Source organism: Eumetopias jubatus, unplaced genomic scaffold (assembly GCF_037043125.1).
Source record: "Eumetopias jubatus isolate StellerSeaLion01/CBP00866 unplaced genomic scaffold, mEumJub1_p1.0 scaffold_1, whole genome shotgun sequence".
NCBI lineage: Eukaryota > Metazoa > Chordata > Mammalia > Carnivora > Otariidae > Eumetopias > Eumetopias jubatus.
In genome coordinates, this window is record NW_028274807.1 from 217,248,219 (window position 1) to 217,273,835 (window position 25,617).

General features: G+C 61.4%; 3 protein-coding genes across 4 annotated transcripts in view; 2 read left to right on the forward strand and 1 right to left on the reverse strand.

The window, feature by feature from the left end:
- The window catches only part of AP3D1 (adaptor related protein complex 3 subunit delta 1), a 39,403-nt gene extending 35,454 nt beyond the window's left edge, over positions 1 to 3,949 (forward strand). The window contains exon 32 of the mRNA XM_028126094.2: positions 2,900 to 3,949. Coding sequence (XP_027981895.2) covers positions 2,900 to 2,995 — 96 coding nt within the window. The 3' untranslated portion in view covers positions 2,996 to 3,949. The remainder of the gene's footprint in view (positions 1 to 2,899) is intronic.
- A 1,316-nt stretch (positions 3,950 to 5,265) lies between these two features.
- IZUMO4 (IZUMO family member 4) lies at positions 5,266 to 7,651 on the reverse strand. 2 transcript variants are annotated; one of them, XM_028126154.2, is made up of 10 exons: positions 7,420 to 7,651; positions 7,227 to 7,307; positions 7,057 to 7,128; positions 6,743 to 6,769; positions 6,571 to 6,646; positions 6,357 to 6,404; positions 6,258 to 6,272; positions 5,991 to 6,008; positions 5,766 to 5,780; positions 5,266 to 5,450 (listed from the first exon to the last, which is right to left on the reverse strand). In XM_028126154.2, exons 1-10 carry the CDS (start codon positions 7,631 to 7,633, stop codon positions 5,360 to 5,362), a joined length of 657 nt encoding a protein of 218 aa, XP_027981955.1. In that variant the 5' UTR covers positions 7,634 to 7,651; the 3' UTR covers positions 5,266 to 5,359. The 2 variants fall into 2 exon arrangements, with proteins under 2 accessions (XP_027981955.1, XP_027981954.1); XM_028126153.2 differs by having other exon boundaries at positions 6,210 to 6,272.
- A 434-nt stretch (positions 7,652 to 8,085) lies between these two features.
- MOB3A (MOB kinase activator 3A) lies at positions 8,086 to 24,439 on the forward strand. Its single transcript, XM_028126162.2, has 4 exons — positions 8,086 to 8,194; positions 16,597 to 17,143; positions 20,445 to 20,647; positions 23,295 to 24,439. Exons 2-4 carry the CDS (start codon positions 16,723 to 16,725, stop codon positions 23,322 to 23,324), a joined length of 654 nt encoding a protein of 217 aa, XP_027981963.1. The 5' UTR covers positions 8,086 to 8,194; positions 16,597 to 16,722; the 3' UTR covers positions 23,325 to 24,439.
- Positions 24,440 to 25,617: the final 1,178 nt, after the last annotated feature.

Genomic DNA, 25,617 nt, shown 5'->3' on the forward strand with positions numbered 1-25,617 from the left:
TTAGGGGCACCTGGGGGCTTAGCCGCTTGAGTGTCTGACTCTTGATCTCGGCTCAGGTCTCGATCTCGGGGTCTTGAGTTCAAACCCCACGCTGGGCTCTGCGCTGGGTGTGGAACCTGCTTCAAAATAAAACTACTCTTTTAGGAACTTCGCTGTTTCTATAAGCAGCAAGTAAATTTTGTGGAGTTCTGTTCTTTTTCTCCTTTCTGCCCACTTTGTGTTTATTTTGCGCTCTTGTATGTTGGTTTAGGTGGGAGCTGAGACTTTCCTTCTCTCATGTAGTATTCAATCCTATACATTTCCCTCGAAGCAGCCCGTTTGCTGATCCCCACAAATTTCCATACGTTCCGTTTTCATGTTTCTGTAGAGCTCACAACATACCCCGATGTCTGTCCCCAGTTCTGTGAGCCACAGGTTACTCAGAAGTGTGGCGTGTTTGGATGGTTTTCTACTCCCGATTTCTAGTTTGATGCCACTCTGGTTGGAGGACGCGCTGCTTCTGTTTTCAGGTTTTTGAAAGCGTGGAGGTTTGTGTTCTGGCCGCAGACGTGGTCGGTTGTGGCGGGTGGCGTTCCGTGGGTACGTGGAAACGGTTGAGTGCTCTGCCTGTAGAGCGGACCGCCCCGTGGCAGTCACCAGGCTCTGCTGGCGGTGGTCCCAACTCCTCTGGGCCCCTGCAGACAGGATCGCCAGCGACACAGACACCCGAGTGAGCAGCACACAGGTTGCCCATTCCCTGTGCCGTGGGGCTCAGTCCGTGTCTGCTAGAGGGTGTCGACGGGCGTCACGGCGTCTTGACCCTCAAAGGTCCCTCTTTCTTCATCTCACGGGGTTTACTCTGCCATCCAGTCCTTTCACGTCAGACAAAAAGCCCCTCTTGCTGTCTTGTGATCGGTGTTGACATGGTGTGTCTGTCTCTTGCTGGCGGGAGTGCTCGCACACGCTGTCCACGGGGGCCACATGTTCTTGGCGCCGTGGGCACTCAGGCCGTGCCCGGGGCTCCTCCTGCTGCCTTTCCCGTCTCTGCCTTCCAGTTCTGCGCCGGCCTCTCTGTCCTGCGTCTTGGGCTCAGCGTTTGCCGCCCGCTGGCCCCTCGGCCCCGTGGTCACCCTCCACACACTGGCCGTCCGTGGGCCGCGGGGTCCTTCCCCGGACTAGTTTTCTTGGACCTCCTTTCGGTGCTTTCAAATCCTGCCCCTTCCAGGGCACCCGGCTGGCTCCGTTGGAGCATCTGACGCTTGATCTCGGGGTCATGAGTTCAAGCCCCCTTTCGAGCCCCACGTTAGGGGTAGAGATGGCTTAAAAATCTTTCCAAAAACAAATTTAATGTCGTGCCCCTTCCTTTTGCAGCTGAGTATTCTTGCTGAGAGCCCCGGCCCTCGACCCTTCCTGGTGGGAGGGCGCGGTTTGCCGCCCTGAGGTTTCTCTGTGCCGGCAGCCGCGGCATCCGGGCAACACTGCTCCAGGGCTGTCTAGCCATTGGGAGTCTGCTCACTTCTTGACTGTTTGCATTTTCACGTTTTGCACAATTTTGGATGTTTTTAGCTATTATTTAAATCCGTTCTCAGGGGGGTTCGGTCAGTTGAGTGTCCAACTCTTGGTTTTGGCCCAGGTCACGATCTCAGGATTGTGAGATCAAGCCCTGCTTGGGGCTCCACACTCAACAGGGAGTCTGCTTGAAGATTCTCGCACTCGTGCACGCTCCCCGCCCTCCCTCCCTCCCGCTCTCAAATCAATCAGTCATTTTTTTAAAAACCCTTTGTCGGCACTGGGTTCTTTCTCCTGTCCCTGTGGCGTCCCAACAGCAGGCATCTGGAGCGGTGTGTTCCCATCCCCGCCCCCACCTTCTGTCTGTCCCGCGGGGCTGTCGTAGCCGTCGGGACACCTACCCGGTGCGCGTTTCATGCTGAGGGTTGTGTGTTTGGATCTAGAATTTCCCTGGGGGGGTGGGGCGCCTGGGTGGCTCAGTCGTTAAGCGTCTGCCTTCGGCTCAGGTCATGGTCCCGGGGTCCTGGGATCGAGCCCCGCATCGGGCTCCCTGCTCCGCGGGAGGCCTGCTTCTCCCTCTCCCGCTCCCCCTGCTTGTGTTCCCTCTCTCGCTGTCTCTGTCAATTAAATTAAAAAAAAAAAAAAATCTTAGCATTTCCATGGGGGCAGATCTTGCATTTTTTTGCTGAGATGTTCTGTTTTCCTGTTTGTTTCAACAATGTTTGGGACTGCTCACTGGGGATCCCCCTGGTAGGTGCTTGCAGACCTGTGTCAGACGGTCCCCGGCTGCCTCGGCCTGGCCTGGCCTCTGCGGTCTTTTCTGCTGAGCTGAGCTGGCGTTTCCCGGGTCTTTGGATGCGGAGTTAACTGGGGCCGTGTTAATGGCTGTGCAGGTGTGAGCACAGGCCGCAGGTGCTGGACCTCTGGTTCCAGCGCACATCTGTCTTGTCAGGGTGGCCCAGCCGCAGTGCCCCGGTGCATGCACGCGTGAGGGGGACGTTCATGCGTCCTTAGTGCCAGGGAGCCACCCCAGCGGTTCTTGGATAACTTCACAGGTTGCTTTCCCCACTGGCCTCTCCGGGATCTTCGAGGCTCTGGATGCTCCCCCCGAGGTCCCCAGTGAGGATGCAGGGATTTGCCTGATGACCCCGCTCTGCCCAGCCCTCACACGGCATGGGATAAGGGTTCTCCAGTTCTGGTCTCTGTCCTTAGTCTGCCCTGGGCCGCCCTGCGCCTCGGCCGGTCTCCTCACTTGTCCCAGGCAGACACTCCATCTGACCCGGGGCCCCTCCCTCATTTTGGTTCTCAGAACACTAAGGAGGGCACTGTGAAAAGTTAAAGGATGAACATACCATCACGAGGCAGTGTTTTCATGTATTTTAAAATTCTGGGGTGGTTTTCTCTTTTTCAGGGGGAGAAGTCCGTATCCGTTGATGGGAAATGCAGTGACTCGACACTGCTGAGCAACTTGCTGGAGGAGCTGAAAGCCACGCTGGCCAAGTGCTGAGCCTGGCCTGTGGCCTCGCCGACACACGGCGCCCACTGTTGACGTGGCGAGGTGACGCGTTGCGTTGATGTATCTTGTCGCTGTTTTTACTTTGACTCTTTGCCACTCTGTTTGGCGAAAAGCCCTGATGCCGTCCCCACCGGCAGGGCCCCCGCTAGCAAGGCCGGCCACCTGAGCAGCAGGCGTCCCCGCTCTCCGGGCTGCGGGCGCTCCGTGGACGGCGCAGAGTGGCGTGTCCTGCTTCCGTGAGGCCGTCTGAGTCCCACGAGGCCCCCAGACGCCCCGCCCGCGGGCACGAGCTCACTGCGGAGGTGTTCCCCTTCCCCCTCCCAGCCGTGGGTCAGGACGTCTGGTGGCCAGAGGGTCGTGCAGGCCGCTGTCTGTCGTGTTCTCTGCGTCCTACCTGCGTGTTCATGTGTCGGACGGGGGGCTGCCACCCGCCCTGGGGGGCCAGTCAGGATCCCTGATGGAGCAGGACCTGGACCCTGTTGGTTTACGGTTTTTTTCCCGTTCAGTGAGATGTGTGTCCGTCGGCATCGTTTGGTGGGTGGTGGGACTGTTTGGGATTCCAGGTCCTTCCTGTCGCTGGATGCTCCACAGGGTCTGTCCCATGTTATGCCTGCAGCTGCTGGGAAGGCGTACTCCTGGGGTGGCACCGTCCTCTGGAATGTACCCCACGGGGTGGGGCACAGGGAGCCCGGACCACGCCCCGTGAGATGAGCTGTCTCAGAGGTGATGGTCCTCAATGACGTAACTTCCTTTTGACGAACACTGTCACTTTAGCATGTAGAGTAACCTATTACAGAATCCTGTGCGGTGATTCTAGAACCTCAGAATTGTATGATGTGTTATATAAGAATTGATTTGCTATCGACATTCCCAGATAAAGGAGAGACATATCACACTGCTGTAATGATTTTGTGTCAAGATGATCCAATAAACTTGTAAAACAGACACTTAACCTGTTGGGTGTGCTGCCGGTGCCAGCGCGCGCCCGGCAGTATAAAGGGGTCTCGCAGCCGGGGACTCTGGACGGTCCTCGAACTGCCAGGGGGCTGGCTGGAGTCTGGGGCTCCCTGTCCCCTCCTGCCCATGTGCCCTTCCCCACATGATGGAGGTGATGTCACCCCCACACACCGTCCAGGCGCCTGAGCTTGGGCGGTGTGGCAAGGAGCTGCCTGACCCACGGGCTCCGGGGGTCCACCAGTGATGCACAGTGGACATGCCCTCCCTTCCTTTCCCAGGGCACCCCACTAGTGAGGGGCATGTGGGTGAGCGGCAGGAACAGGTGCTGCGAGGCAGGCCCTGCTCATGTTGGTCTAATTTGCCACGTTTCCACTGGCTTTACTGACACCACGTGGACAAGGGACAATTCGAGATGAGTTAGGCTGGGTCAGCAGACGGAAAGCCAGACCAGCTCTAGCTGGAATCGCAGGCGGGAGAGTGCGGAGCCCAAGCACAGACGAGGCCCCAGGAGAGCCGGGCCTTGGGCAGACCCACCTGCCACCAGCGTCCCTGCTTGACAGTCATCCGTCCAGAAGCACCAGCCACAAGGCGCTCTCAGTCTTCTCAGTGGAAAGAGCAGCGTGTCCCATACCATGTCAGACCCGATGCTGATGCAGCGAGGGCGGCACTGGCCTGGCCACCAGCCTGTGCCCCCAACACCCATCCCCTTGGATGGGCGCTCGGCCCATGAGACTGCTGTTCTCCACAGCCCGCCAGCATGTCACTCCCCACGCGCCCTGTGGACTTCTCCTGACCTGCACGGACCGCTGCCAGCACTTCCTAGCATGAGGCCACCTCCCAGCAGGACTCTGGTCCCCGAGTCCCCTGCTTGTCTGCCGCGCAGATCAAGCACTTGGAGCCTCTCATAAGTCATGTGGAGGCTTTGCAGAAGGAAACAACGCCAGGGGACACTTCCCGTGCTCCTGTGGCTCAGGTTTAGTCCAGCGTGGTATGAACCCCAAGAGATACCTAAACGCCCTGGTTTTCACTTTTGAGTCCTCAGGAGCACCTATCCGCCCACAAACTTGTTTCCGTCGAAGTCCGCCTGGATGTGTTTAGATGGATTGCACTGAAATGGGCGTGGACATCCCTGGGCCCTCAGTCCTGCCCGCCCCCCCGTTGCCCCGAGAAGGACCGCTCTGTGATGAGAAATGTCAGGGACATTTAATCATTGCATCTAATAGCTCTGTGACCCTGCCCGACACAGCCGCAGAGCCCTCCCGGGGGCCCCCAGGCTCTGATGGGAGTGGAGGGACTCAAGGCAGCAGCAGGCCTGCTCCATGGGGTCAGGCTGGGACAGTCCCGCTGAGTCCTGGCTCCACCTCAAGGCAAGGGCCGGTCTGGCAAACCCGGTGGTTGTCAGTGCTGTGTCAGACACTCGGAAGCATTTTCTAGAGTCAGGTTGGCCAGGTGTGGGGGCTCGAGACACGTGAAGCTTGGTGATATCAGACTGTTGGGGAGACATGGGTGCCCTCAGCCCTTCTGTTCCTGCTCCACCTCACAGCCCCCCCCCCCCGAGTCTTTGCTGGGGCCCTGGGGCCTGTGACAGGGCTGCAGACAAGACCATCAAAGCTCAGCTTGGAGGCCCTGGCTTGTTCGAATCCTCTAGACAGCACTGGGGTCACACCTAACACTCCCACAACAGGCTGCAAAAACTGGGTGGGGGGCTTGGGCACATTGGCCATTGGGCTCTGATCTCTGGCTTAGGCTCAAGCCCTGTGTGCGGAGCCCACCGGGGCTCCCAGCCTCCCTCTGAGCCACTCACAAGGCTGGAGTGGTTCTGTGCGTCCAGGGGAGGAGGAGCTGATGTTTATTCGCGAAGTGATGACTTGGTTGTGGTTGTGAGGTGACATCTGGCTTGTCGCGGGCGCAGAGATCCCTGCCGGCTGTGTCTGCCCTCTCCAGCCCCTCCCAGTTCATCCCCACCTCCCTTTCAGAAAGCCTGGCCAGGGCTTTGGAGAGGACAGGCCGGGGTGAGGGGGTGGCTTACCTTGTGTTCGTGTCCTGTCTGAAAGACACGACAGGGTCCCACTTGGCCCTCAGGTCCCTCCACTGGGGCAAATCCATCATGGGGGCCCTCCCCAGCGCTGACCACCGTCCTGCCCCCCCTTGTGCCCGCTTAGCCCAGAGGCGCTCGCGGAAGGAACGGCTGCGGTCACGGGCACGCGAGCCAGGTGCTGCTCCTGTGCCTGCGCCGGCTCACACTCACCCACGAGGGCTACAAGCACACTCACTGCCTTGGATAAAACTCACGTACTTGTGCCACTTATTTCTACAACGACAGCAGCGTTGGACTCAGGGGCTGGCAGGGCTGGAGGCTGGGGTGCCCTCCCGGAGCCCAGCTGCCCCAACTCACATGTACAGGAGGAGGCCCTGTACGGCTGTCTCCCACTGTGCCGAAGACCTGCGGGCGCGCGGGCGTGGAGACTGGAGATGGGGAGGCCCCGGGCCCAGAGCCCTGCCCTCCCCGGGTGCTGGAAGGCCAGGGAGGGGCGGAGGAGGGTCCCAGGCTAGCCTCAGACCTCGGGCTTGGGGCCCCCCGCCCCTCCTCACCCCAGCCTGAGCCCTACTCGCAGTTGTAGCCAAAGCAGACGACGTGCGAGTCGGTGCAGTTGGTGCAGGAGATGGTCTCGTACCGGAAGATGCCTGCATCACAGGAGAGACCGTGGCAAGCTCCCCCGCCTCGGCCTCCAGGGCGGCCGCCACCGCTGGACCCCACGGGCTGCAGGGCGGCTCACTCACCACAGTGACGCTGACAGTCAATGCGGCCTGTGGGGGGTCAAGGGGACCAACCTGTCTGTCCCCGGCTCCAGCCCACCCTTCCTGCCCTGCAAGACCCCCCCCCAGGTGGTGCTCAGCCTGGGATGGAGCAAACCAGTGTGGGAGGGCAGCAGCAGTATTCACCCATGCCTCCAGGGTCCGGCAGGGCCAGGGGGCAGGGAGGGGTGGGGTTTATCCACGAAGCCTTGCCGCTGCCCGCGGGACGAAGGGGCCCTGCCTCGGGGAGCTGCCTTTCTCCCCTCCTCCACCCACCCCCGGGCCCTTCATTCGCTCACTTTCGATGATGGCATTCTGGATGAGGTGCACCTGCTCCCGAAAGATGGCTCGCAGCTCATTGGGGAAATACCCTGCCGCGGGTGGGCAGGAGGGAGGTCAGGCTCGGGCGGTGGGAGGAGGGGGGCAGTCTCCGTTTCCCCGCGCGCGGCTGTGGCTGCCGCCCGCTTACCGGGGAAATACATCTTGCCCTGGTACAGCTGATCCATTTTCTGGTACACGGCATTCGCCACTTGGTCCAGCTTCTCCTGGGCTGGGGGCGGGCGGAGGCAGGTGAGCGCCTGGGGCGGGGGCGGGGGGCGGTCCGGCGGGGCCGGGGGGCCGACAAGCGCCCGGGCGGGCCCCCCTCCTCCCCCCGCACTTACTGATCTCCGCGGGGATGGCCAGGTGCAGCTCCTTCATCGTGTCCTGGCTCCAGTCGGTGAGCAGCGAGCCCGACACGGGGATGTCGCCCACCCACCAGGACTTGAGGTTCACGTGATGGCGGTAAAAGGAGAACTTCTCCGAGAAGTTGCTGTGGCAGTGCAGGCAGCCGCGGGCCAGCGCCGCCGTGAGGCCCAAGCACAGTAGCAGGGCCATGGCCCGCCCGCCGCCCACCACCGGCCGCCCGCCGCCCGCCGCCCGCCAACCAACGGCGCCTCCCGTGCCACGCCCTCGCACAGGCCCCGCCCCCGGCCCCGCAACGGACAACTGCTGGCCCCGCCCACGAGCCGCCCCGCCCAGGGGAGGCTTCGGCCCCGCCCTCAGGCCGCGCCCCACGCATGCGCCCACGGCACGCGCTAGCTCCTCCTTCCGGGCTGGCCCAGGCGGGAGGACCGGCTCCGCGTTGCCGGCACTGCGCAAGCTCCGCCCCCGGCCTGGAGCCGCTGGCACCAGCCAATGGTGTCCCGGCCCGTTTCCGGTTGCCAGGCAACAGAGAGCGCGGCTGCGGGGGGCGCCCCCCTTGTTCTAGACCTCGCCCCACCCCGGCTCGGCTTCCGGGGAGGCCCGGGCCGGCAGCGGAAGTACATCTGTCGGGGCGGGGGGGCGGGGGCGGGCGGCGCCCTCTGTTGCTCGACGGCTGCGGAGGGGACCGGGCGGTGGACGCCGGACGCCGGACAGCCGCGAGCGCCGCCCGGCCGGTTGGGCGTGAGACCGCAGGTGGGTCCTCTGGGGGGCGGGCGCGGGCGCCGGGGAGGCCGGATCTCTCCCAAGCGGCAGATGCGCCCTTGCTCTTGGGCTTGGCTCTGCGGCACACGGCCCCCCGCAGCCGCGTCCTTCCTCCCGCCCCCACCACACGTGAAGTTCGGGGCTCGTAGCCCGCTCTGCAGGCTCAGCCCGGAGGGACAGCGAAGGTCGCAGCCCTGGCCGACAGCGGGGCAGCGCCCCGCAGCCTCCCCGGAAGTCCCCAGTGGACCTGCTGAGGACTGGCTGTGGCCGCGCGTGTTCGTGGCCGCCTGTCGGGGCCCGTTCTCAGAACGCACTGAATCGGTCTGCTGGTTACGGGTGAGAACCGAGCAAGCGGGCGCCCGGCTTGCGCCTCCGCTCCCGCTGCAGGCACCACGCCCTGCAGCGCCCTCTTGGCGCCATGCCCCCCACGCGGCGTGTCCCCTCTCGCTCACCCGAGCGGAGCTGAGTTGGCGGGTGCCCCAGCCGAAGGCCCCGTGTGGCGAGAGCCCTTTAAAGCGGGCCTTGTCCAAATCGGGATGTGCTGCAGGCACCACATGCGCACCAAGTCCCAGACACAGAGGGCGCCTCGTTTTTCCAAAAAAAAGAGGCAAAACGTCCGTAACGTCTGTATCCGCTAGGTATTGAAATGATATTTTGGTGTTCCTGGGTAGAATGTGATATACGGTATTAATAGTAACCTCACCTGTTTCTTTGCACTTCCTCGCTTTTTAGCAACGTTACTGGAAAATCTGAGATCTTGCCCATGGCGCATGTTAGAGTCCTAGTGTTTTCTGTGAGGTTCTTTCCGCAAATGTCAGTCCAGCTCCTGATTTCACAGGATTCATTGTTTTCTGTGGCTTTAGTTAGTTCTTAAACGGGGTAAGCTCCTCAAGGATTGAACCAAATGCTCGGTGTATTGTCATTGAATTAGTGTTGGTTATCATTTTGTTTAAATCGAGGTTCAGAGCAGAACAGAGTGGAAGGTGGAGTTCCCCCAGGCCCCCTCTCCCTGTAAATGCACAGCCTCCCCCATGACCAGCCTCCCCGCCAGAGCCCGATGTTTGTGACAGCTGACGGACCCACACTGGGACATCGTGAACGACAGGCCGCGGGTGACGCCAGGGCTCACTCTCGGTGCCGCACACGCTGTGGGTTCGGACGAGTGTCACGGACAGCGGTCCACCATCACAGCATGGCACAGAGCAGTTCCTGGCCCTGCCGACGCTCCGTGCTCCTCCCGATCACTCTCCCCCACCCCGGCCACCGCTGATCCTTATACTGACTCCCAGTTCTGCCGTTTCCAGAACGTCCTAGACCCGGAACCACACGGTGTGCGGCCTTCTCAGCCCGGCTGCTCTCACCCAGGGACGTGCCGCTGAGGTGCCTCCGTGTCTCTGCCTGGCTCGATAGTTTTTATTTGAACCTCTCTGCAGGGAGAGCGTGTCCTTTCCATCTTTACATCTCTCAGAACGCTGATGAGCACAGTGTTTGTGTACCAGGCGCCCCGAGTAACCTGGCGAGTTGAATTCTAGGTACACCGCCCTTCTCTCTCTCTCTCTCTCTCTCTTTCAGCAGAAGCAAAAGTGGTTATTTTACTTCCTCAGGGAGTTCTCAGAAATGCTAGTCCAGTTCCTGAACTTTTTTTCTAAACAATTTTAGTCCGTTTGTTTCGTATGTACAGACACACCAAAGCCAAGGCAACTCAGTGAAGTCAGCTATTAATCACGTTTCCGGGAGCTGTTCTCCCTTCTCCAGAGCTTCGTAAAATGGAGCTTTAACAAAAATTCCCCAAGCAGCTGGCTCAGAGCTTGGGCTTTTACTCAGGGAAGTTTTAGACGTGCCCCAGCTGGAGAGCCCTGTTCCTGATTTCCTAGAATTTCGAGGTTCAGATTGCTTAAGCAGAAAAGGCAAATCCAATTTCAGAAACCAGATTCTGGAAAGGAGACAGGCGCTTCTGCGTCTCTTGAGTCCAAAATAAGACATCTGTGACGGGGTCACTATGTTCAGGGCCGTCCCGGGCACTGTGGGGGATGAGCAGCATCCCCGGCCCCGTGCGCTCGGTGTCAGGAGCACCCCAGGGGTCCCCAGACATGGCCCAGCATCTCTGGGGGCAGAGTGGCCCCAGGGAGACCCCCAACAGAGCTGGGCGCCGGGCACGGCACCCTGGAGAGAGTGCAGTCCGTGAGTGGACGGGCCTGGCCTGCTGCGGACACGCGGTGTCCCCTTCAGACCAGGGTCTTCGCAGAGTCAAGGGCACGTCCTGAGCATCCTGATGCTAAAAGGAAGCTTGGACAGCCAGTGGGGGAGTCCGTGTTTGGACAGCAGTGAGGGGGCTCTGCTTCTCATGTCCTGCCCTTCCTGACGTGCGGGCCTCTGCTCGGTGAAACAGGCGGGGGGCCTCGCGAAGAGGCGCAGCTCCCAAACCGACACCAGCATCCCTGCCGGCTCGCTGGCTGTCCCCCAGGTGACGTGGTTTTGTCAAACAGTATTTCAGTACTTGTCCCCATGGTGGAGGGGGCGTAGAGTCTGTGCGGGCCCGTGTGCACCCAGCACTCCCTCCGCCCTGGTGCAGCACAGGTGGGAGGCACAGGACACCTGGGCCCACATCCAGGCCCCCCTGCTGTTTGCTGTACGCTCTGACACTGACGTCCTTCCTGCCTCTCCCGGCTTCTGGGAGTCCCAGGTAATCCTAGGCGCCCCTCAGCTCGTACACCTGTCACCCGCTCTCTGCCACTGTGGTCGCATGGCCCACTTCTCCGTGTGTCTGCGTCCAGATTTCCCTGTTCTTATAGAGATGCTTGTCATTGGGCTGGGGCCACCCTATCCAGTGTGACCTCATCTTTATTTCTGCAAAGACCCTATTTCCAAAGAGGGTCCCATTCACAGGTGCCAGTGGTATGTTTTGGGGGACACGATTCAACCCATAACAGACGGATGGGGAGTGACTGCTGATGGGCACAGGGTGTTTTTTGAGGTGATGAGAATGTTCTAGAATTGTGGTGATGTTTGCCCTACTCTGATTTTATTAAACGCCATTGAATCGTATACTTTAAAATTGTGTACTATTTACAGTACGTGAATTATATCACAGTTGTTTATAAAAGGGTTGTCAGGAGGGCTGAAGTATGCAGAACCCCTTGAGAGCGCCTGGCCTGGTGTGGTCTCAGCAAACCACTTCCTGCCTTCCTACAAAACAAATTGGGGAACTTCACCCCAGAAGCAAAGACATGAGGGCCAAATGCCAATAGGACGCCGTACCCCGTGGGGGGGGGGGGGCGGGGGCTGGAGCCACCTTCCTGTGAGTCCTGCAGGACGGCAGGTGGCTTCCCACCCAGGGAGCAGTGCTGATATTTAAAAATCAACGTTTAGGTGGTGGAAGACAGCTCTGGGGTGCGGCCTTCTTGGGCAGGACTGATCCTTGGGCTTCGAGCATCTTCGAGCCAAACACTCTGCTTCCCGGCCGGGAGCCAGGGTCTGCATGCTGGTCTGGAACACATGGGGCCGACCTCTGCGGTTGGGGCCTGTCTGTCTAGACCCCCCGGCTCCAGCGCAGTGTCCCCGGAGCAGGGGCGCGGCCGCGGCTGAGGCAGGATGTGGAGGCACCGGAAGGAAGTGGCAGGGGCCGCGCTGCACCTCCCCAGGAGGGTCATGCAAGGCAGCTGCTTGGAGGAACTGTGTTTTGTTTGGTTTTCAGAAAAAGAGAGGGGGAGGAGGCTGTGTGTTGGGGCTGGGGAGTTTTGTCATCTCACCTTCATCAGTCTAGAAGTTTCTAAGTACCGCCCACATTCGTCTGAGGGAAGAACCTGGGCCACCAGCGGAGCCCTTAGCGTTGAACCCCCAGAAGCCTGTCCCACCCCTGCGCCATCCTCGGACGTGTCTGGGAAGAGCCGGCAACCAGGGCTGGGGGTGGTGATGGGGAGTCGCCTCCTGCGGCGCTTCTCAAGGCAAAGGCACTCTGAGGTGGCTGCCACCCCTCGGCCATGGGGCACATGTGTCCCCATAGAAAGCCCTTTGCATGTGAGGGGAATTCCATCCATCAGGGGAGTTTTGCAGAAAATCCTCGCACATTCTGCGAGGAGACAGAGAGCGAGCAGGAGGCCTGTCAGCCCTCCCCCCATCTTCCAGAACTGGCCTGGTGTGCGTCTGGTCCCTGGCATGGAGGCACGCGGACCCTGTCATGACCCTGAGGCCCCCCCCCATCCCACAGGGCCCGCTTCTGTCTGTGCGGGTTGCGGGTCCCCAGGTGACGTGGTGGCAGGCCAAGCTCCCAGAGCCGCCCCGAGAGTCCCCAACAACAGGGCAGTGGCGGGTGCCTTTCCCCTGTCCTGGGATTGCTGCCTGGGTGCAGCTCAGCTGCGGGGTACATGAGGAGCCCAGAGATCAGGCGGCGCACGGCAGGAGCCGCAGTGACCCCAGCCCGGGCGGACGAAGGACGCAACCCCCACCTGGTCTTCTCAAGCAGAAGGGTGTTTGCAGGTTGAAATGAGACCGTCAGTGCAGAAGTACGCGAGCCCTGCTGTCAGGCGGCGAGGGCAGAGGTGACTTGCTCTTCCCATCGGTCCGCAGGGGATTGCTGCCCCTTGACCTGCACCCAGGGTGACCTGAGAGTGGCCAAGTTCGCAGATTAACCACCGGGGCAGGTAGGCAGGCTGCTTGGGCATGATCGGTCACAGGTGGTGGGCCCGGGGGTCCCCACCGGCCTGTCCAGCGCACCCGGCCGTGGTGCGGAGGGGCCCTGGGCTGCAGGTGGGGTGAGTGTGGCTGCACCTTGTGCTCTGAGGTGCCACCTTCCCACCATCCAGGCCCTGAGTGCCTGGGCCTGTGCCCAGGCCTGGGACCTGGAAAGCACCCCAACCTGTGTGTGCAGGGGTGCAGTAGGGGAGCAGCCCCGACCCGGGGGGTAGCTGGCCCTGCTTTGGGGTGAGCCCGATGGACACCTGACTCATGGACAGCCGCTTTGCCATGGAGGCGTGTGTCCTGGCAGAAAGGGTGGTGGCTTCACCCACGCAGCCCAGGGTTCAAGCTCAAGGTCCTCCCTGCCCGGTGATGGAGCTAATCCTTAACTGGGTAGCGCCGAGTCACTGTCTTTAATGCAGGGTCTTTGACTCTGCCCCCCGGGGGACACTGGGCAGTGTCCTCACGACTGGGGGTGCTGCTCAGCCCCCCACAGCACCCGGGACAGCCTGATGTTAGCAGGGCCCAGGGTGCAGACCCGGTCCAGGCCCGTGTTCCCTTCTGCTCGGTGCGGCTGCCGCATCCTTGGAGGGTGTCCAGGAAGTGCCTGGCCGGGAGCCGGCACGGCAGGAAGTGACGGGAGCAGCCGTGGGGAAGCAGGTGAAAGCACCTGTGTTCACGGCCACGCGTCCCTCTTGCTTCAGAGCGGGCCTTGTCTGGAGTCGCCCACGTGGACTCACACCCCGTGTGGCCTTCCGTGTCTGGCTCCCTTCCTGAGCGTTGTGGGTTCGGGGTCCGGCCCGGGGCAGTGTGTGTGGGCGCCGACGCTCCCCTGTGTGGGGGACACAGCTTATCCACGCATCACCTGCTATGGACGTTTGGATTGTTTCCACCCTGGGGTGATGATCATGAATCGTGCTGCTGCGAAGTGTGTAAGTTTCTGTGTGGATGTTTGTTGTCGCTTCTCTTGGGGGTGGACCCGGGAGACAGCCCTGTCTAACTGCTGGGCTGTTTCCCCAGCGGCTGCCCTGTCTTAGGCTCCGCCCAGCCACGCACAAGGGGTCCGATTTCTGCGTGTCATCATGGGCCCTGGTGATTGTCCTTCGTGGTGACAGCCGTTCTCGTGGAGAGTGGTGGTTCCCTCCCCTTCTCGGTGGGGTCTCTCCCGTCCCTCTGGCTCCATTGTCTTTGGCCAGCTTTTCCATCCCTGACGCTCACTTCCGGTGTTCTGCGTGGTTTATGCTGCCTTGAGCAGACCTTCCAGCACCCATGCTGCACAGCTGGGCCCAGAAGGTGGTCGGGCTTCGCCGGTCAGCGCAGAGAAGGGGAGGCCTCGGGCCCACGTGTACCCAGGGCCTGGATGTCATTCACAGCTACTCTAACCAGTGCTCATTAGGATACCGTGTGTAGCCTGGGACTGTTGGCTCCTCAGGGTTGCCTGGGGCTGCTCTAACAAGTGACCACAAATTTCATGGCCTAAAGCAACACGGATCTGTCATCTCACGGTTCTGGAGGTCACATTCAAAATGGCACAGGCAGGGCTGGTCCCCCCAGGAGACCCGGCTCCGGCCTTTCCCTGGCCCGCAGCCCCCCCTCCATCCTCACCGCCAGCAGCGCGGGGTCTGCCCATCTCTGGGACTCCCACCCTCTGCCTCCCTCTTGTGAGGGCCTCGTGAGGACGCCGGGAACCCAGGGTCACTCCCACCTCGGGGCCATGACAAGGTCGCCTCTGCCACGTGAGGGGACACATCCCAGGTCCCGGGACCATGATGGGGAGGTCTCTGGGGCCTTTATTCTTCCTACCACGTCCTCTCCCCTGACCAGGGCACATCGGGTGCGTCTGAGCCCTGTGAGCAGGGGTCCCGGGGACACACCGAGGGCGAGGCCGATGCTGGCCAGGTCGGGCAGCCGTGGTGGGGGGGGGTCGCTCCATATCTGCTGCCGCCTCCCATCTGGCCCCACACCCCTCGGTGACCCCAGGAGGACCAGCTCTCGAGGCCCTGCACGAGTGTTGCGGTCCCTAAGCCCCAAGCGCCCCGTGGGTCTGCACAGCCACTCCACAGCCGCAGGGGCACAGTCGTCCGGCCCCAGCACCGGGTTAAGCCGTTGGCACATTTCGCGTGGCGTCTGGAACGCCATTGCTGGCATGGGGGGGCCAGCCTGGCCTTTGGCCGCAGGGTCTCGGCTGAAGGTGAAGGAGCATGGGCACACTGCCGCTGCTTCCCGTGTGGCCCCCACGGGAGGGGCACCGGCTCTCGGGGGCCATGCCTGCCGCAGTCGGGACAAAGCTCTTACCGCACGCTTGCTGGCAGCCGGGGCACCCCTGTTGTCAGCCCGACAGCTTCGTCCCGGGGACCCTGCATACGCTCACTCGGCTCCGCCGTTGGCGGAGGTGCTGACATCGAGTTGGGCACTCTGCGGAGGCCGCCCTCGGTCGGGGGGAGGGGGTGAGGGCTGTGCCCATAGAAGCAGGTGTGATGAGGGAAGCAGAGGTCAGAGGGGGCGGGGGGGCCTCCAGAAGCCGGGAGAGGCAGGAGCCCCCAGGAGTCCCGTTCCAGATGTGGAACCTGCAGAACTTTCTGCAGTCGGGCTCCTAGGAGCCCTAGGTCTGGTAGGTTGCTGCAGCAGTGTGCTGGGGCTGGAGGGGCGGGCCGCCTGGCAACCAGCCAGTCCCGCATCAGAGGAATGACCTCCACAGTTTAAGCAGAGAGAAACCGGGCGGGCGTTTGCTGTGCCGTAGATGGTGATTGGGCGCAGGGTGTGCGATGGGGGTGGGGCCGCCGGCGGGTCCTTCCACTTCCCTGTTGTCTGCAGACTTCCCCTTCTGTGCCTTAGGCCTGGTCAACTGCCAAGACCCCCACCCCGCCGGTCCCTCCGCGCCCGGCCTCCCCTGTCCCAGCCCGGCCCACGCTCCCAGGAGCCATGGTCCCGTGTTGGACGGGCCGGACCCAGACAGGCTCGTCCAGGCTTCTGAGACAGGCACTGTGGTGGAGGGCGTCCCCCCAGAATTCATGTCAGCCCATTGGGAATGGGGCCTTTGCACACGTCCTCGGGCGGCAAGACGAGGGTGTCCTAGATTAGGGTGGGCCCCGATGCAATGAGGAGATTTGGGTGCAAATGTGGGAACACAGAAATTATCCTTTCCCGTCTCTGGAGGCCAGTGCCCCAGCCAGGGTGCGGGCAGGGCTGGCTCCTTCAGAGGCCGTGGGGACGGCGCTCCTGCCTCCGCCCTCTTGCATTCTCCTTCCGTGTGTCTGTCTCCTCTTATCAGGACAGATGTCATCACACTAGGGGCACCTGGATGATCCAGAAGGAGCAGAGCCCAAGATCCTTAATCACGCCTGCAAAGAACCTTCCTCCAAATGAGGTTCCGTTTGTAGGTCCCAGGGATGTGGGCCTCTCTTCACGGAGGCCACCACAGACCCGCTGCAGGCCGCCTTAGCTTCTGTGCAGATTTCCACACTCCGTCCCGCGGTACAAGAAGGCCTCCGGGCATGGGGGAGATGCCTCCAGCTCTGGCTTGTCGGGGGCTGTCTCTGCGTCTTCTGCTCTGAGGCAGTTGGGACCTGCCATGGACCATTTTGTCCGCGGAGGAACTGGTGCCGTCTTGGTGAAACTGAAAACCACGAGTCCTGGGAGCCTCCCGGTCCGGCCCCCTGGTGCTTCCAGAGCGGGGTCTCCAGAAACAGCTGACAGGTCCTCCCCTTTCTGTGTTGCAGGTCTTAGCGAAGGCCTGGGGCCCAGCGAATCTCCGTCGCCTGGGCTGCCACCTGACACGAACATCCTGCCCGGGCCCCTCTGCAGAGGCGTCTCCAGGGAGCGTGCTGACCGGGCAGGGGGCCGAGATGTCCAACCCCTTCCTGAAGCAAGTTTTCAACAAGGACAAGACCTTCCGCCCCAAGCGCAAATTCGAGCCGGGCACCCAGCGGTTCGAGCTGCACAAGAAGGCCCAGGCGTCGCTGAACGCGGGGCTGGACCTGAAGCTGGCCGTGCAGCTGCCCCCTGGCGAGGAGCTCAGTGACTGGGTGGCCGTGCACGTGGTGGACTTCTTCAACCGCGTCAACCTCATCTACGGCACCATTGGCGATGGCTGCACGGAGCAGTCCTGCCCGGTCATGTCGGGTGGCCCCAAGTATGAGTATCGCTGGCAGGACGAGCACCAGTTCCGCAAGCCCACGGCGCTGTCGGCCCCCCGCTACATGGACCTGCTCATGGACTGGATCGAGGTGCAGATCAACAACGAGGAGCTCTTCCCCACCCACGTCGGTGAGTCAGGGGGCCGGGCGGGGCCGTGGGGGGTGCCAGGCCATTTAAAGTGTATGGTTTAGTGGCATTTAGGAATACGTTTGCAGAGTTTCAGAACATTCCACCCGAAGCAACCTGGTCCCCGTCAGCCGTCATCCCCACCCCCTGCCCCCGCCCCGGCTCCCACCCTCTCCTCTCTGTCTGTGTGGACGGGACTCCTCTGGGGACCTCCTGGGCGTGGGGTCCTCCTGCGGGATGTGTCCTTCTGGGTCTGGCTCCTCTCACTGAGCCCGGTGTCCTCGGGATCTGTCCACTCTGGTTGTTAGTACATTCACTGAGTTGTGCAACCATCACCACTGTCTAATTCCAGAACATTCCATCACCTGCAGGGAATCCCTTTCCCCAGAGTAGCCCCTCCCCATCCCCCCCCAGCCCCCGGCCCCCACGAGCCCCCGGCCCCCACGAGCCCCCTTCCCGTCCGCGGATGAGCCTGTTCCGGACGTGTCACCCATGTGGACGCACACCCCGTGTGGCCTTCTGTGTCTGGTTCCCTCCCTGAGCGTCATGGGCTCGGGGTCCGGCTCCGGGGCCGCACGTGTGGGCACCTTGCTCCTGTCCGCGGCCGAGGGATGTGCCTGCATGTGGGGGACACATTCTGCTTTAAGTTAAGGACCCTGAGATGGGAGATACCCCTGGATCATCCTGCTGAGCCCTGAATGTCATCACAAGGTCCTCGTAAGAGGGAGGCAGAGGGAGATTGGACACGTGAGGGGAGAACGTGTTATGACAGCAGGGAAAGGAGGAAGGGGCCGTGAGCTTAGGAATGCTGGCAGCTTCCAGAGGAAGCAAGGAGACGGATTCTCCCCGGAGCCTCCAGAGGAACAGTCCTGCCGGGACCGCGACCCCGGCCCAGTGACACGGACTCAGAACTGTGAGAGATGCATGAGTTGTTTAAGCCGCTGAGCCGGTGGTGGTCTGTGACGGTGGCACTGGGAGACTCCCCGCAGACGTGGCTTTCACGTCACTATCGGCGTTGACGTGGTCCCGGAACACCAGTCAGGCAAACAGATCTCCGGCCCAGCTCTGCACCCGCTCCAGCTTCTCCCCTGGGACCCCCCTCGCCGCCTGCACCAGGAAAGGGCTGACACTGGCAGAGGGCTTTCAGGGACCATCTGGGGAGAAGCCACCCCAGACTTGTCCTTTCCCAAACTCGGGATTCCCAGTGGTCCCTCCATCAGGTCGCCGGGTTTACCAAACTGGATGCTGGTGAGAGGCAAAGAAAAGGAATTGGGCAGGTGCCACGCAGCCGCCCAGCGGGACTCTGAGGCCAGGCCGCCGTTCTTCGGGCTCTCAGCACCCCTGGCCTCTCCTCCGTGCTCACATCGGGGGGCCTGCCTGGCCTGGGTGGTACCTGCCAGCCCTGTTTCGGGACCCCAGCTAGGTGGCCAGAACGACGTGCTTCCCACAGGCGGCTGTGTTTCTCTGCTTTCTGTCTGTGGTGCTTCTGAGAATCGTGGCTGGGCACGCCTCAGGGTCAGATGTGTGGCTTGGCCGAGGGGACGGGTCACGTTACATGCCGGCCCCTGTGTTGGTTCTGCTCACACCTGTACACCCACTTAGGCCTCAAGCCACCGGCCTGTGCTCTTAACGTTAGACCGGCGGCAGGCCCACCTCTTCTCATGGGGACCAGATGGTAAATCTCTCCAGCGTCACAGGCCAGTCTGTGTCTTGACCACTCGGATCTGCACCGTAGGCCAAAAGACCCCAGAAGCAATTTGTAAACAAACAGGTGGCTCTGTGCCCCCATTAAACTTCATTTATAAAAGCAAGGGGTGGGCCAGGCACGCCCTGTGTGAGTATCATTGCAAGCCTGTGCAGTGGCCGTTTCTGAGCCCGTCCCGGCCGGGCTCCCCCTTCACCCAGGCTTGCCCTTGGTGGCTGCCCGGCCGGGAGAGGGACACAGAAGGGGCAGGGTCAGCGTCGGACCCAGGCCCCGTGTAGGCTCAGAGCTGACCAAGGTGTTCCATCCCGCCTTCCTCTGCTTGCCGTGGGCTTGATCCTCTTTCTGAGCTTATACCCTTTTATCCACCAGTCGAGGACCCAAGTGCATAGGGATTCCCACCTCCTCAAGGGGACCTCCCACCACGTGGCCTTCAGGGGTCTGCAAGGACAATAGCTGCTCCTCAGGTACCCACAAACATGGGTTTGTGGATGACCTTTGGGGTTCATCTCTGCAGAGTCAAGTGACGGGGAAAACTCAGAGGTCTCAGTGATGCTGAACGAACCTTCCATGGTATTAGCCCAGGAACTGGGCCCTGGTCACCATTCACAGATGCTTAGCACCGACTGAGTACAAGTGCCACTGTTCTGGGCCGAGAGGCCACCTGGACCCAGACACCAAGGAGGGGGCAGGGTGCACCCGGGAAGGCACGGGGTCAGGCTGGACCTGTCCCGCACAGCTCACGGAGAGCCTTTTCTTTCCCGCTTGCCCTCGGCTCCACACCCGGCAGGCCTGCCCCGGTTGGAGAGCAGCCGCGTGGGCTCCGTCGTGGCAGGGGCTCGCCCGTCTTCGGCAGCGTTACCTGTCCCGTGCACCCCGATGCTCACTGCCGTCCAGGTGCTGCGAGTGAGCGCCTGGTGCACCGCGGCCGCCCCGCGGCATCTCCGCGTGCACCCCCTGGGCTGCTAGCCCGCGGGCCGCTCGCGCGTTCTTCCCAGGCCTGGGCAGCCACCTGCGGGTGCTGGCTGCACCCGGCTGTGCTGTGGGACAGACACGTGCTTGGGTGGGGGTGCCTAACAGACTGCGCTGGTGGGGGGGGTGCTGGCATGGGGACCCCCCCCATAGGGGCATTTCACCACAGTCAAGAAAAATGAAGCATTAAACCCCACGGTAGGAGTTACAACGTGTGCACGTTCGCGATTAAGTCATGTCGTTGCTCGGATGTAGGTGACATTATAAAGACGCACTCAAGGTGGGGAGAAATACACCAAGTGAAAGATGGCAGACGTCAAAAAACACATTTCTATGGGTTGCCCCATTTTATTAGGAGAAATAAGCCTAACCAGAAATACACGCCCAGGGCCCAGAACCTGCTGTGGGGCTCACAGATCCCTGGCCCGCGGATGCGGAGGGAAGGGGAGGGAGGGAGCGCTCCCCGTTCTGACGTGGGCCCCGGGTCCAAGGGGGGGGCATGTGGCCGGCGCGTCCCCTGCGGTCCTGGCTCCACGGCGGGAGGGTGTCCCTGGTCCGTGAGGGCTGCGGGCCAGGGCCGGGGCGGGGGGCTGTTTGCCAACCTGTCTGAGCCCCTCGCCCTGTGTGCAGGCACACCGTTCCCCAAGAACTTCCTGCAGGTGGTGAGGAAGATCCTGTCGCGGCTGTTCCGCGTGTTCGTGCATGTCTACATCCACCACTTCGACCGCATTACGCAGATGGGCTCCGAGGCGCACGTCAACACCTGCTACAAGCACTTCTACCACTTCGTCAAGGAGTTCGGCCTCATCGACGCCAAGGAGCTGGAGCCGCTGGTGAGCGGGGCGGCTGGGGGTGGGGGCGCTGGGTCCCCGGCTCGGGCCCCCCCAAGCCCGCACGTCCCACTTGCGGGGCAGCCCGGAGCGGACAGAGTGAGCTGAGGTAGGTTCCTCGGATTTCGGCCCAAGTTTGTGACGTGGCAACACTGGGCGTGGCGGCAGATGGAGGGGCCCCCGCTTGGATTCCCGGCACGTGGGACCCACCCGCTGGCGTGGTTTTGGGTTCTTTTTGCTCCCTGCCCCTGCTGGCGGGCCTGGTGGGGATGGGGCTGCCCACGTGAACACCCCGGCCCCCGCGAGAGGCGGAGGCCCTGAATCCTGGGGGCCTCCCCGGGGAGGTCACCCCTGTCACACAGCCCAGAGCCATCCCAGGAGGGGCCTGGAGACGTCCGTCCTTCCTGCGGCTGTCCGCCTTGCCCTGTGGGAGACACTGGCGGGGGGGGGTGGTCTCCAGTGCCGTAAACAGCAGCGGCCTGGGGGGCTGGCCCGGGGCATCCCCGTCTCCCCTGCCTGGCCGCAGAACAAGCAGTGATTTATTTCTAATTGAGGTAAACATCACATAAGTTAAAATCATCCGTTGTGAACTGAATGATTCAGTGGCATTTAATACATTCACAAGGTGCTACAACCATCACCATGCCTTCTAGTTCCAGAACATTCCATCACCCCAGAAGAAGCCCCATCCCCATTGGCAGGCACTCCCCAGCCCCCATCCCAGCCAACGGCACCCTCAAGCCCACCCTCCGGCTGTGGATTTGCCAGCTGGAGCCGTGCCAACCCCAGCCCAGACATGGCACGATTCAGGTAGCAAGAGTGGCTCACCGGGGCCCCTCCCCCCCCGCTCTCCCAAACTGCTGTGGGCTTTTAGCGGGACCTGTGAGGTCCGGGCGGCAGGGGGCTGCTCTCCAAGTACCCACCAGCTGCCACCACCGCTGGTCACAGGGGTGGAGAACACCCCCCCCAAGGAGGTCCAGGTGAGGCCAGTGCTCAGAGCCCCCCAGGGCCATTCCAGGGGGTGGGCATCCCCCCAAGCGTGGAAATGCTAGAATGTTCCAGGGCCCGTGGGCCCTGGGCTTGCGGGTTGGCTGCTAGGGGACAGAGATCATCACTCTGGGGGTCCCCCACGGCTTCCTTTGCGCAACCCCAGGACTCCCATGCGGGCCTTTCTTCTTCTTCTTGTTTTTCGGTGGATTTCTCCACTGATTCGGGTCTTTGAACTCTATTCTTGCCCAGTTTTCAACAATTGCTGAGTTATTCTTCACACAAACTTTCCCAGTGTCTCTGGGTCCTTGCAGGCTCTGCCTGTCAGTGGACTTTTCCAGAGTTGAAGTTACTGCAGGCATGCCTAATGGGGAGCAGGTTACTCCGAGCCAGTGGAATGTTCTGGAACTGGATAGACAAAGGGCACACGCCATTGTGGCTGTGAATGCTGATGAATTGTTCGCCTTACGAAGGGTACTCTTATGTGACGGTCACCTCCAGCCATGTATTACTTACAAAATACTGCAAATTGGAACCTGCAGTTTTATGATCTGCTTGCTTTTCTTTTTTTTTTAACTTAGTGCCTTGATTCCCTTGTCATTTCTTCCACATCAGTGCTTAGAGTTTTTCTTGTTTTTTTTTTAAGATTTTTATTTATTTGAGGGGCGCCTGGGTGGCTCAGTTGTTAAGCGTCTGCCTTCGGCTCAGGTCATGATCCCAGGGTCCTGGGATCCAGCCCCGCATCGGGCTCCCTGCTCCACGGGAAGCCTGCTTCTCCCTCTCCCGCTCTCCCTGCTTGTGTTCCCTCTCTCGCTGTGTCTCTTTCTGTCAAATAAATAAATAAAATCTTAAAAAAAAAAAGATTTTATTTATTTGAGAGAGAGAGCGCACGTGCGCACCAGAGTGGGGGAGGGCCAGAGGGAGAAGCAGACTCCCCGCGGAGCTGGGAACCCAGTGCGGGACTTGATCCCAGGACCCTGGGATCATGACCTGAGCCGAAGGCAGACGCTTAACTGACGGAGCTCCCCAGACGCCCAATGCTTCGAGTTCTTTCTGGCGCCAGGCAGAGGATAAAGTGCTTAAGCTCGTGACTTCCCGAGGCCGTGTGTAGATGAAGTGGGTGCTGATCTGCCCGGCTGCCCTGTGCACCAAGGCTTCCGGGCTCTGTCTTGGAGAACGTGGCGGGGTGCCTTCATGCCTAGCTTTTTTGCATTTGTCGTTCGTCTGTTGGGACAGACTCTTGAGGCTGCCATCACCGGGTCTAAAGGCTGTATCATAGTATTCCTCTTTATTTCCGGGCTGCTTTCCAGAAGTTTCCTTGCAGTGTCCAGTTGACTGTAGAAGGCACGAATCAGTACACTGTGGCCCCGGGCTGACCGCCTGGTTTTGTGAATAAAGTTCTCTTGGCATGCAGGCAGTTAGTTGTTTCTGCGTTGCTGGGGCCACGCTCCCTCAACAGGCCGGGACACTGCCTCTCTGGCCCTTCCCAGAAATAGCGTGCCACCCCGGGCCCACAGCGCACTGTTACCTGTCACATTGTTTGTAAGGTTTGGCGTTAAATGAGGCCCGCGGGCCCCTGGAGACTGGATCCCCTGCTTTTCCATTTGTGTGTGGTTTCCACCCCTTTTGTGTCGATACCTGACATCCTGCTTGTTCTTAACAGAAAGAAATGACCGCACGGATGTGCCACTGAAAGCCCCTCAGGCCCGCAGTCACTGAGGCTGTGCCCCGGGGACACCCGCACTCGAGGGCCACGGCTCCAGAACACGGACCCGTGCTTTATAGAAAGCCCAGCCAGTGAGCGAGCTCGGTGCTGTGGAGGCTGCACTGAATGCAGGGGTGGAGTCCTCCCCGATCCCGGTGGGCAGCCGCCGTGGGTCTGCACGCGGCCATCCTGAGCCCGGCTCCTTGACAGGCGGCGAACTTGAACTCCGTGGTTCTGCGTGTTGAGCACCTGGGCAAATCCACTTTGTGAACCACTAGCATTTGCCCTGTGGTTTGGCCCAGACCAGCCGCCGCGTGCAGCCAGCGCCCAGGGGTCCCGTGTCCGCTTCGCGACTCGCACGACGGGGACCCCACACCTGCTCCCCAGCTTTCCCGGGCCCCTTCACGGATCGTGAGAGATTGGAGTATTCTCCGTGTGAGTCCTCGTCCCCTTTAGAAAACTGTCTCGTCTCCCTTATGAATAACGCAGGATGAATCTCCCGTGGAACCCCCCTCCCGGGCTGGAACCTTTCAAATTTTGCCAAATGTTTAGCTGGAGTTAGCCTTTCTGCAGATGCCTGCCAACTTTTTGTGGAAGCCCTGTGTTTGCGTGGCCTTGCGTGGCTACGGGACCCAAATCTCAGCACTGTCTCCCATGGACCTTGGGAGGGTGGCCAGGGCCCCGTCTGGGCCACGCTGAAGTGACCACAGGAGCCCCATTCTGCCTGTGCCTGCATCCCGCCCGCGTGCAGCGTCCTCAGTGGCCTTTTCCGTGGTACCCTTCCAGTCTGGACCGCACCGACTCTTGAGTGCCTCTGGGTGTCTGGGATGCTCGCAGGAGCGAGGAGCACCATCACCCAACGCCAACAAGTGCAATTAACATGACCTTGGCCTCGGTCCTTCTGGAAACCCCCGGGGTCCAGCTCGAGGAGGCCCCTTCTGATCGAATGTAGCTCCCTTTAAGTGCAAAACTTTGGCCAAGCACCATGACCACTGTGTCCCACGGCGCAGCCAGGTCGGGGAAGGTGGCAGGGACTTCTCTCCACCCTCCCTGCCCACGGCTCTTCCCGCACGAGCATCAGAATACACTGTGCCCTCTGTGTACCCGTGTCTGCTGCTTGTCATTTCCACTTCCCTGGCCTCAGGGCCTGGTGTTGGGCCATGTCCCTGCCCTTGTCCCCGGGGTACCCTTGTCCCCACCGGCTGTGGGCTCGTGGCTCGCCAGAGTGCCCCCAAATGGCTAAACAGATACACAGAATCGGTGGGGTGCAGGCTGGGTGGGGAGGTCAGGACTGAGAAACTGAGGCAGGCGCATGCGCCCTCTCCCATTTCTGTTCTGTCAGCGTTTTTCCGGCCCTTGAACAAACACGATTTTAACTCTTGCCTTTCTGCTGTGTGAGAGGGAGCCAGGAAACAACCGTTGTGCGGAGCAGGAGAGCGAAACCAGAGAGGGGTTTCCTGCCAGCTAGCTCTGGCCGGGGGCACCTGGTTTGTGAACCCCGAGAGCCCTTTCTTCTCTGTGGGAAGCGGGACCGGATTGGGTTCTCTCAGGGGTCCAGGCTGGGGTCTTTGGCAAAATGGGAGCAGGTGGGGCTGGAGCCTGGGGCCGGGGCTGGCTGCTCGCCCCTAGAGGGCGCACCGTCTCCACGCGAGGGGAGCCGCCTCTCTGGCAATTACGTTATTTGGAAAGACCTCAAGGAGCCATTGTTTCCTTACCCACTGATTTTGCAAACGCACCACAACAGTTTCCAGAACCCGCTAAGAATTTGAGAGCTGTTGTTATTTGTAATGTCTGCCAAGGATGTCCCCATCCTGCCCCCGCCCCGGGACCTGGGACGGGTCCCCTCACGCGGCAGAGGGGACCTTGTCAGGGCCCCCGAGGAGGGGGTGACCCTGGGTTCCCAGGGGCCCGGTGTCCTCACAAGACCCTCACGAGGGCGAGGCAGAGGGTGGGAGTCCCAGAGATGGGCAGACCCCACGCTGCTGGCGGCGAGGATGGAGGGGGGCCGCGGGCCAGGAAAAGGCCGGAGCCGGGTCTCCTGGGGACCCCGGGGGGACCAGCCCTGCCCACGCTGGGGTTTTGGGACTTCTGAGCCCAGAACTGAGAATCAGTCCATGTGGTTTTAAGCCCTAAGTTGGCCGTGACCTGTCGCAGCGGCCGTGGGAGGCTCAGACCCCTGTTAGAAGGAAACGTTTTGCCCACAGAAGGCCTGGCACCCCTTGCCCTGGGCTCCTGGGAATGCCAGAGTCCAGAGTCGGAGGCCGGCTCCCGGGGGACCCCT

Excerpts from the sequence above, each read along its gene's own strand:
- IZUMO4 (XM_028126153.2), bottom strand. The coding sequence starts at position 7,633 with ATGGCCCTGCTACTGTGCTTGGGCCTCACGGCGGCGCTGGCCCGCGGC. Across the intron at positions 7,308-7,419 it reads GGCCATCCCCGCGGAGATCA|CCCAGGAGAAGCTGGACCAA; the intron begins GTAAGTGCGGGG and ends GCCCGCCCCCAG. Across the intron at positions 7,129-7,226 it reads GGGCAAGATGTATTTCCCCG|GGTATTTCCCCAATGAGCTG; the intron begins GTAAGCGGGCGG and ends CACCCGCGGCAG.
- MOB3A (XM_028126162.2), top strand. The coding sequence starts at position 16,723 with ATGTCCAACCCCTTCCTGAAGCAAGTTTTCAACAAGGACAAGACCTTC. Across the intron at positions 17,144-20,444 it reads GCTCTTCCCCACCCACGTCG|GCACACCGTTCCCCAAGAAC; the intron begins GTGAGTCAGGGG and ends CCCTGTGTGCAG. Across the intron at positions 20,648-23,294 it reads CCAAGGAGCTGGAGCCGCTG|AAAGAAATGACCGCACGGAT; the intron begins GTGAGCGGGGCG and ends TGTTCTTAACAG.